Source organism: Bubalus bubalis, chromosome 6, assembly GCF_019923935.1.
Source record: "Bubalus bubalis isolate 160015118507 breed Murrah chromosome 6, NDDB_SH_1, whole genome shotgun sequence".
Taxonomy (NCBI): Eukaryota; Metazoa; Chordata; class Mammalia; order Artiodactyla; family Bovidae; genus Bubalus; species Bubalus bubalis.
The window spans coordinates 8,682,647-8,693,661 of NC_059162.1; the positions used below are offsets into that span (position 1 = coordinate 8,682,647).

An 11,015-nucleotide genomic window follows, 5' to 3' on the forward strand; every position below is an offset into this window, starting at 1 on the left:
GTCGTGTCCGACTCCTGGCGACCACATGGACTGCAGCCCACCAGGCTGCTCTGTCCATGGGTTTTCCAGGCAAGAGTACTGGAGTGGGGTGTCATTGCCTTCTCCAGGGCCTGAGGCTCAGGAAGCTTCAAGGAAGAATGCTCGAGGGCGGGGCCTGCAGCCCAAAGTAGGCTGGGATGGGCGGGGCCCATATGCTCAGCACTTTAAGTACCTCAGACCTCCCTGCAGAGGCAGCAGCTCTGAGACTCCTCCTGGTTGGGCGCTCTCAGCTCCTGGCATCTGTGAGGAAGGAAGCAGAGAGCTAGCTCCCTGTGCTGAGTCTGAGACAGGATCCCAGTGTGTGAGGAGCCACAATGCCAGCTCAGGTCTGGTCTTGGCCTTAAGGATGGGGAGTTTCAGAGAAAGGAGACTGTGGCCCCTTAAGGATTTGTAGGGTTGAATGGGGGTGGGGTCTGTTCCAGGAGGTTCCAGAGTGCCCAGAATCCCATCACTTTCCGTTTGAGTTTTCCTTACTCAGAGAGTTCAAAGAGAAAGGATGGAAGGGAGAGAAAGGATGAACCAGCCAATGACCTTGTGCATCTCCTTTCTACTTAGGGGACAGGAGTCAGGTTTTCCTTCCTGCTGTTCCTCTCTGTGGCCACCAGAGGGCCGAGTGCAGGTAAGTCACTCAGGAGCAGCAGTTTCATCAGCTCAGATGTGCAGTGGAGCAGAGAGAGTAGAACCAGGTTGGATGCTGAAGTCCTGGACTAGAGGGGGAGTCATGGAGATGCAGAGAAGCCACACTTTGCAGCCAAACTGAGCTGTGGCCAGAGTGTTGATTGCTGGTCTCTCTGGATGTTTGGTCTGAAGCTAAGGCCTGTCCTGGGGCTCCATCTGTGCCTCTGTGTGGCTGAGGGGGCTCAGGGGAGCCATGATGGTGAAGACTGGGCTTCCTTCTAGCTGCTTCTGCTCCTATGGCCTTGGCCTTGGGGTTCCCAGAGGGTGCTTGGTGGTCAGGGCTGTGTCCAGGGAGCATCCTTCCCTAGTCTTCATCCTCACAATTCCATTTACCACAGCAGGCATAATGAGAGTTTTTGAGTTTAACTGGTTGTGGAGAAGAATGCAAGTGTTGAGTATGTACTAGATTGTGGTCAGCTAGTCTTAGCGGAGAGAATCCTGACCTCTGGGGCCTCACAGCCTAGTGATGAGCCTGTGAAGTGGGAAGGGGCTAGGAGCCAATGGCCAGGAAGGCTGGTGTGAGCGGCATGAGACTGAGAATCATCCTCACATCCTCTAGCAGGGACGCTTTCTGTTGAGAAGGTTTGGGAGGAGGAAACCTGTGCTCCTTACCTGTCTTTCCTTCCAAGAAGCTGCAAGGAAATCAAAGAAAGGTGCCATAAAGCAGCTGGTGAGTAATAACCCAACTCAGCATCCTTTCCTTTTAACCACTTTTTAGCTAAACAGATCTTGGTCATGGAGATCAAGAGGGGGTGTGCCTACCGCTCCTGTCTGCTCTGACTCCAGCTTCCAGCCTAGGAGATTTCTATTGGGAATTTTGAGGCTTTTGGGTCCAGCCTAGTTGTCGGAGACATGATCTTCTGAACACAGGGAGAATGTGGTGTTTCTGGTGAGTCTTAGCATGATGGCTGTAGCTCCAGTGAGTGTAAGATTCTTCCCTGCTTGTAAGCTAAGAAGTTAGTTCTGCCCTAGTGTCATAGATTCTGGTAGAAAACATGAGCCTCCAGAGGCAGAGACATAGAGCTTTATTACTCACAATTACAGAAGTAGCCAGAGCATCAGCCTTTTTCTGTGCTGGTGTTCTGGGTCCCATCCCATCCCAGTGATGTGAAAAGGGCCAGGAGATATCTGCCCATGTAGTTTGTTTGCCACGTGGCTTTTAAATTGGGTTCGTCAAGCAAATGTAAGCCTTTTCGGATAAGACAGTTTATTTTCTCTGGGGCTGAGTACAAGGAAGAACTGTGCAGTTAGGGAATCTGAATCTCATATAATGGGCAGTGACCATGCCTGCCCTTACCTCTGAGTTGCAGAGGCTCATCCTGATGTAGACTTGAGATGTGATCAGGTGTGATTTCTGGCCTCTTCTGGCCATAAGAAGGCTCTATCCCGAGGGAGATACCATCTCTGTCTCCTAATATATTCACTCTACAAAGTCTTTGAAAAGGTAGCGCGGAACAAAGGCAGTCAGTGTCCACAGAGAATTGTCCTCAACAAGCGGATATGTGTGGGAGCCTTCAGGATACATTTCTGACTTCCCAGAGTCTTTCTGGTTGTGAGTCTGAGATGGACCCTGTGCTCTCAGACCAGGGGGTCTCTGACTGGTTCCCTCTGTAGATGGCCTGTATCACCTCCGCACTGAGAATGGTGTCATCTACCAGACCTTCTGTGACATGACCTCTGGGGGTGGCGGCTGGACCCTGGTGGCCAGCGTCCATGAGAACAACATGCATGGGAAATGCACAGTGGGCGATCGCTGGTCCAGTCAGCAGGGCAACAGGGCTGACTACCCAGAGGGCGACGGCAACTGGGCCAACTACAACACGTTTGGGTCTGCAGAGGCCGCCACCAGCGATGACTACAAGGTACTGAGCACCCAGGTGGGAAAGGGTGGGAGCTGAGTGTGGCTGGAGCAGAGCATGTGGAAGGAGGGTGGGAGATGGGGATGTGGAGGTGGGGCTGGAGAAGAATAAGGATGGAAGTCCATGTCTTGAATGACAAATTCCTCTCACCAAGGTTGTTTGTGTGGTGGGGTCTCGTTGTCTGCTGGAGGGAGGTGGGGGTCTGGTCACTGCTGGGCACCTGTTCCCTGGAGACCTGAGCTCTCAGCTGCACTGAGGACTGTGTGTATGGGTCTTTGGCTGGTGGCACCTCCTGGGCTGGTCAGGCTGAGTGTGTGTCCTTCTGCAGAACCCTGGCTACTACGACATCCAGGCCCAGGACCTGGGCATCTGGCACGTGCCCAACAAGTCCCCCCTGCAGCAATGGAGGAAAAGCTCCCTGCTGAGGTACCACACCAAGACTGGCTTCTTCCAGAGCCTGGGGCACAATCTGTTTGGACTCTACCAGGTACCTGGCGCTGCTGGCTGAGGGTGGGGGTCACTCACTACCTTTGGTGAGCAGAGAGTCAAGTGTTTGGGATGGGGAGTAAGTCTGCTCTGTCCATATCACTAAGGGCCTCTGCTTGGCTTTCTACTACCTCTGGGTCACTATGAACTAGTGTGCCGCCTCTTTCAGAGGAACTGTGAGCCAGGCAGGGGAAGAAGCCTAGGGGAGAGGATTGGGGGCGGGTAGAGAGTGAAAAGGATAGGGGTCTTGAGGCTGGTTAGGGTCCTAGCTATGGGTGGCAGGGGGGAAATACACCAGTATTATTCATACTGATTCCTGAATAATGCCACATGAGGGTATAAAGCCTTTACTGCCCAGAATGGCAGTATCTCTGTTGTCTTCTACAATCTGTATTTTGGGTCCCTGCAGAAATACCCAGTGAAATACGGAGCAGGGAATTGCTGGACTGACAACGGCCCAGCCATTCCTGTTGTGTATGACTTTGGTGATGCTGAGAAAACTGCATCTTATTACTCACCATGTGGTCAGGGTGAGTATCTGCTTCCAAAGCCCAGTTGTCAACCCTTCTCTGCACTCTCGGGGAAAGTGTAAATAAGAAAAGTTAATGATCCTTCAGTTCAGTTCATTTCAGTCGCTCAGTCGTGTCCGACTCTTTGTGACCCCATGAAATGCAGCATGCCAGGCCTCCCTGTCCATCACCAACTCCCGGAGTTCACTCAGACTCACGTCCATCGAGTTGGTGATGCCATGCAGCCGTCTCATCCTCTTTTGTCCCCTTCTCCTCCTGTCTCCAATCCCTCCCAGCATCAGGGTCTTTTCCAATGAGTCAACTCTTTGCATTAGTTGCCCAAAGCACTGGAGTTTCATCATTCTTTCCAAAGAACACCCAGGAGTGATCTTTTGTAACCCTAATGATCCTTAGCATTTATTAAATATGTACAATATGCCAAGCTGTTTTCTAGGAATGTGACATGGATTTTTGTTATGTAACCATCATGAAAAAACTATAAGCTCAGGCTTCTTAACTAATAACCCTGTTTAATTCTTTTTCCCCCTTAGTTTATTTATTTCTAATTTCCCCTTAGTTTGTTTATTTATTTTAAACCAATACCATATTGTGTTGGTTTCTGCCATACATCAACATGAATCAACCCTAGGTATACATGTGTCCCCTCCCTCTTGAACCTCCCACCCCATTCTACCCCTCTAGGATGTCACAGAGCCCTGGTTTGAGTTTCCTGAGTCACTGTAAGAATCTTACAATAGTTAAGAGCTAATTAATGTGCACAGGTGAGAACAACTTGCAAAGTAATGAGAAAAATTTGTTTTTGTTATGATGGATAGCTATTATTGTAAGAAGATCACTTAAGCATGATAAAGCCACAGAACTTGTCTTTGGTGGGAAAATAAGAGTCATTTTACTTTAAAGTCATGGTAATTGGATGAGAAGTGTGCCAGCAGAGACTGATGGCTGCTTCTGATTATTGGTTATTCCTGCTCTACCTCTGGAGGTCTTCTTGCTGATCTGTCAGTGGATTCTCATTTCTCCTATGAGCCTTAGACAGATAAGTGACTTTTGTGAGCCTGAGCCTTGGTCTTCTTGCCCCAGATGGAGGGAGGGTCTCTTTCCTTTTTGAAGGCCAGGATGCAGGAGCCACTGTCGAAAAGTGCTGGGCCCTTTGCCCACAGATTGGCTGTAAGCTGACCTGTTGATTTAGGGAATTCCTGGGCTGGTCAAAGGGAAGATATTTCCAGTTCGTCCTTGGAATCCTTGGCCTTTTCTCTGCCTCTTCTTTTCCAGAAGAATTTGTTGCAGGATTCGTCCAGTTCAGGGTGTTTAACAATGAGAGGGCAGCCCATGCCTTGTGTGCTGGGATGAGAGTCACTGGCTGTAACACTGAGCACGTGAGTTTGGGGAAGATCCCTGGCTTGTCTGGGCGAGTGTATGTGTGTGTATGTTTGTGTGTGTGTGTGTACCTGTCTGGGGTGCTTGATGTAGCTTGCATTTTTACTCTTTTCTGGCATTTTCTAGACATAATTTTTAAATTGTAGCTATTATTTTTTAATTGAGATTCAATTGATCTATAACATTATATTTGTTTCTGGTATACAGCATAGTGATTCTATATTTTTATATATTATGAAATGATCACTGTAACAAGTCTAGCGAACACCCAGCACTACTCACAGTTGCAAATTCTTTTTTCTTGTGACGAGAAGTTTGAACATCTACTTTCTGAGTAACTTTTCAATGTACAATAGTCTTATGACTAGTGCCACCATACCGTACCTTACACCCCAGGACTTATGTTATGCATGAAAGTCTGGAACATCACCGATGGTCCAGTGATTAGGACTCTGGAACTCCACTGCTGTTGTTGTTGCTCAGTGGCTGCGTCATGTCCCTCTCTTTGTGACCCCATGAACTGCAGCATGCCAGGCTTCCCTGTCTTTCACTGTGTCTCAGAGTTTGCTCAAGTTCATGTCCATTGAGTCAGTGGTGCTATCCAACATCTCATCCTCTGTTGACCCCTTCTCCTCTCGCCCTCAATCTTTACCAGCATCAGGGTCTTTCCCAGTGAGTCAGATCTTTGCATTAGGTGGCCAAAGTATTGGAGCTTCAGCTTCAGCACCAATCCTTTCAATGAAAATTCAGGGTTGATTGCCTTTAGGACTGAGTGCTTTGCTCTCCTTACTGTCCAGGGGACTTTCAACAGTCTTCTCCAACATCACAGTTCAAAAGCACAATTCTTTGCTTCTCAGCCTTCTTTATAGTACAACTCTCACATCCATAAATGACTACTGGGAAAAGCACAGCTTTGACTATAGGGACCTTTGTCGGCAAAGTGAGCCTCTGCTTTGTAACACACTGTCTAGGTTTGTCATAGGTTTTCTTCCAAGGAGCAAGCGTCTTTTAATTTTGTTGCTGCCGTCCCTGTCTGTAGTGATTATGGAGTCCAAGAAAATGAAATCTGACGCTGTTTCCACATTTTCCCCATCTATTTGCCATCAAGTGGTAGGATCAGATGCCATGGTCTTTGTTTTCTGAATGTTGAGTTTTAAGCCAGTTTTTCACTCTCCTCTTTCCCCTTCATCAAGAGGCTCTTTAGTTCCTCTTCACTTTCTCCCATTAAAGTCGTATCATCTGTATATCTGAGGTTGTTGACATTTCTTCTGGCAATATTGATTCCAGCTTGTGCTTTATCTAGGCTTGCATTTTCATGATGTACTCTCTGTATAACTTAAATAAGCAGGGTGACAACATACAGCCTTGATGTACCTCGTTCCCAATTTTGAACCAGTCCATTGTTCCATATCCAGTTCTAACTGTGGCTTTTTGCCCTGCATACAGGTTTCTCAGGAGGCAGGTAAGGTGGTCTGGTGTTTCCATTTCATTAAGAATATTTCACAGTTTGTTGTGATCCACAGTCAAAGGCTTTAGCATAGTTAGTGAAGGAGCATAGATTTTTTTTTTTTTTAATTGCCTTGGTTTCTAGGATCCAGCATATGTTGGCAGTTTGATCTCTGGTTCTTCTGCCTTCTCTAAACCCAGCTTGTACATCTCTGAAAGTTCTCAGTTCTCATACTGCTGAAGCCTAACTTGAAGGATTTTGAGCATCTTGCTGGCATGCGAAATGAATCTAATTGTGTGGTAATTTGAACATTCTTTGGCACTGCCTTTCTCTGGGATTCGAATGAAAACTCACCTTTTCAGTCCCATGGCCACTGCTGAATTTTCCAAATTTGCTGGCATAATGAGTGCAGCATTTTAACAGCATCATCTTTTAAGATATGAAATAGGTCAGTAGGAATTCCATCACCTCCAACTTTGTCTGTAGTGATGCTTCCTAAGGCCCTTAAGGCTTTCTTATCTCTCCTTGCTATTCTTTGGAACTCTGCATTCAAATGGGTATATCTTTCCTTTTCTCCTTTGCCCCTTGCTTCTCTTTTTTCCCAGCTATTTGGAAGGGCTCCTCAGACAACCATTTTGCCTTTGCATTTCTTTTTCTTTGGGATGGTTTTGGTCACCACTTCTGGTAAAGGTTACGAACCTCCATCCATAGTTCTTTGGGCACTCTATGAGATCTAATTCCTTGAATTTGTTTGTCACTTCTGCTGTATAATCATAAAGTATTTGATTTAGGTCATACCTGAATGGCCTAGTGGTTTTCCCTCCTTCTTCAATTTGAGCCTGAATTTTGCAATAAGGAGCTAATGATCTGATTATGATCAGCTCCAGGTCTTGTTTTTGCTGAGTGTATAGAGCTTCTCCACCTTTGGCTGCAAAGAATATAATCAATCTGATTTTGGTACTGACCATCAGGTGATGTCCACGTGCAGAGTTGTCTCTTGTGTTGTTGGAAGAGAGTGTTTGCTATGATGAGTGCGCTCCCTTGGGAAAACAGTTAGCCTTTGCCCTGCTTCATTTTGTACTCCAAAGCCAAACTTGCCTATTATTGCAGGTATCTCTTGACTTCCTAGGTTTGCATTCCAGTCCCCATGATAAAAAAGACATCTTTTTTTGGTTTTAGTTTTAGGAAGTCTTGTAGGTCTTCATAGAATCATTCAACTTCAGCTTCTTCATAGTGGTTGGGAGATAGACGTGGATTGCCATATGCTGAATGATTTGCCTTGGAAATGAAATGAGATCATTCTGTCATTTTTGAGACTGCACCTAAGTACTGCATTTCAGACTCTTCTGTTTACTCTGAGGTCTACTCCATTTCTTCTAAGGGATTCTTGCCCACAGTAGTAGATATAATGGTCATCTAAATTAAATTCTCCTATTCCCATCCACTTTTTTCCCTGATTCCTAAAATGTCCATGTTCACTCTTGTCATCTCCTGTTTGACCACATGGACGTAACATTTCTGCTTCCTATGCAATATTGTTCTTTACAGCATTGAGCTTTGCCTTCACCACCAGATACAACCACAACTGAGTGTCATTTCCGCTTTGGCTCAGCCTCTTCATTCTTTCTGGAGCTATTTCTCCATCTTCTCAATAGTATATTGGCCAGCTACCGACCTGGCGGAGGGGGAGGGGGGGTTCATCTTTCAGTGTTACGTCTTTTTGCCTTTTCATACTGCTCATGGTGTTCTCAAGGCAAGAATACTGAAGTGGTTTGCCATTCCCTTCTCCAGTGGACCACGTTTTTCAGGCCCTAATTAGCAGGGACATGCGCGTTAGCCACTCAGAGTAGATGGATGACATGCTTAGTGCCCTGGCCATCCTACTGCTAGTCCACATTGAACGTTTAAACCTTCATGGGCCATCAGACATCGGTCAGTATGTGGCTGGGGGTTGAGGCAAAGGCCCTTTTGAAGTGGTTGGGAAGTGTGTCCAGAGAAGGCTGCTTCCTATGCAATATTGTTGCATAGGAACAATATTGCTGATGCTGGAGGACTCCCAGGAGCAGAGGGCACTGGCCTTCACCTCTGCCCCTGGCCACCCTGGAGTCGATCCGCTACCCTGGAGTCAAGAGTCCATTATGGAGCTGATCCGCTGCTTGCATCTTCATATTTATATTCCTGATGCTTTGAAGATCAATTTACCACTGTAGGGGGCCCAACTGGATCCCTAGTTGGGGACCTGAGATCTGTAACATGCATGGCATGAACAAGAAAAATGAACTGAAAGTTTATTCCTTTTGACCACTGGACATAATTTACTGTATTGAAGTTCAATTTATGTATATTCTCATATATGATTAGCATTTTTATTTTGTGTTTAAGAAGTATTTCTGTTTGTTGACGTCACAAAGACATTCTCAAATATTCTTAGTAAATTCTAGAAGCTTTAGGTTTTCATTGATTTTCCAGTCTTGTAGAAGAGAACACCATAGGTGTGTTGGCTGGAGGCTGTCTTTGATGGGTATTTTGTGACTGGAGGGGCAAGAAGAAGAGGGTGTCAGGAATATAGGGGGGAGAACATTCACTTAGGCCCTTTTGATTTCTTGCCTGCCAGTCTAAGAAATGTGACCCTGAAGGACGTCTTCATTTCCCCCCTCAAATATGTGCCCATTTGTCAGTCAAAATGAGACAACTGTGCCTTCATGAAAGAGCCCTTAGGTTACGATTCTGAGGATAAAGCAGGTGTGGGCCCTGGGAGTGGGGTAGGATGTGTCGCCCCCCTACACTGGCTTCCATGGAGCCTTATCGTGTTCATTAGTGCTCATTTGCATGTACCCTTGCAAGCACTGATTCCATAAAAATACACGATAGAGCACCCACAAAGTGCTCGATATTAGACATGCACAGTGGACAGTCATTTTAAGGAAATCAGACTGACTGGGATGGAGACATAAGTGCACGGTTGCAATGTGGTGTCACCTGTGATAGCAACATAAACAAGGGGCCTGGGGAACAAAATGTAGGAGCTTCTACCTCTAATGATGGCACGTAGCTGATTCTCCGAGTTGGGGACATTTTTGTTGAATCTCAAAAGCTGTGTGTAGAGTTCAGCAAGTAACAAGGGCAGAAAGATGCCTGTCTAGCATGAGTGACTAACATTTTCAGAATCACTGGTGTTTGAGAGACCATGGAGGTGTTGAAGGGCCCTTGAGCTGTTGTTTGCTTTTGGAGCATCTCATGCATTTAGGTACAAGCAGGAGCAGAAGCTGGAAATACCTACAGGAAGCAGGGTAAGCAGGGACTTTTCCATTCTGTCCAGGATGTAGATTTCATGTTGTAGAAGATGTGACTCCTCAGAGGATTCTGAAGGAGGAATGACCTAATCAGCTTTGATGTTTCTATAATGATGTATAGCCAGGTGGAGGCCATGGATCCAAGAGCAGGGAAATTAGGGGCAGGGAGGTAATGAGGCAGGTGTAAAGATGCAGATGTGAAATGCTGAGGACCCGAGCCAGGGTGTTGAAGGCCAATAAGAGAGAGAATTAGTTTTGTTTTGCTCAACTGGAGTGTTAGATCTAGAGATATGTAGATGGAGACATGCGGCTGCAGTTGCCTATGGGGTTTCAAGCTCAGAAAATATGGACCTGACTTCCGAGATTTAGGAGTTTCTTGACAACGTATGATTATGCTGATACTAGCAAAAGTCATGGGAGAAGATGAGCATCATCAGGAGACTGGTGTGGCCAGAACCGTGGGGAATAGCATTTGTGGGAATCAGTCGAGGGAAAAGGGTGCGGTAAAAGGCCTGAGAATAAAGATGAAGGAAGGTAGAAAGGAATTCAGGAAAGAACATGATTTCAGAGTCCACTAGAGAGAGGATTTCTGGCAGCGGAGTGGTCAAGGCCAAGTAGGAAGAGGACCAAAGATTCCAGGGGATTTAAAGATTAAGATCTCCGTGGTGTCCACAGCCAACCCCTCACTGTGTCTTCTCCCTGCCCCCCAGCACTGCATCGGTGGAGGAGGATTCTTCCCAGAGTCTGATCCCGTGCAGTGTGGGGATTTCTCTTCCTTTGACTGGGATGGATACGGAACTCACCGGGGTTGCAGCTCCAGCCGCGAGATCACTGAGGCAGCTGTGCTCCTGTTCTACCGCTGAGACCTGAGTGTATGAGACGTGGCACCCAGTTCCTAAGCCCAGAAACTCAGAGATGGAAAAATGTTTCCATTTTCTCCAACAAGGCAAGGAGAATAAATTACATCATTTGTGACTCTTCAGTTTTTTTGAATTCTTTTTACAAATTGACTGACACCTGGAAGATGTATTAAAATAATGCCTCTTATTCTGGTGACTTTTGATTTACTTTCTGAGTTGGGAACTTCTAGTCTCAGGTCCCAGAACACAAGTTTGCCCCTCTTTCTAGGCAAATCCTGAGTAAGACTGAGGAGCAAGGGAAAGTTTTTCTCATTAATTTTTCCTACCATATTGTTATTGGCTAGTCAAATCAAGCTCTCAAAGGAAACATAATGAAGAGAAGATGACTATTTAGATTCTGTAGGGAAAAAAGTTGGGTAGTTGAGACTACCCATTTCCTTTATTTC

The 11,015-nt window shown here is 46.3% G+C and overlaps 1 protein-coding gene across 2 annotated transcripts; it reads left to right on the forward strand.

Moving 5' to 3' along the window:
- The first annotated feature begins 232 nt into the window (after nt 1-232).
- Nucleotides 233-10,756, forward strand: LOC123465924 (intelectin-2-like). 2 transcript variants are annotated; one of them, XM_045166231.1, is made up of 8 exons: nt 233-365; nt 595-658; nt 1,277-1,387; nt 2,332-2,579; nt 2,905-3,063; nt 3,472-3,592; nt 4,865-4,968; nt 10,420-10,756. In XM_045166231.1, the coding sequence occupies exons 1-8, from the start codon at nt 354-356 to the stop codon at nt 10,570-10,572; spliced, it is 972 nt and encodes a 323-aa protein (XP_045022166.1). In that variant the 5' UTR covers nt 233-353; the 3' UTR covers nt 10,573-10,756. The 2 variants fall into 2 exon arrangements, with proteins under 2 accessions (XP_045022166.1, XP_045022167.1); XM_045166232.1 differs by having other exon boundaries at nt 1,280-1,387.
- Nucleotides 10,757-11,015: the final 259 nt, after the last annotated feature.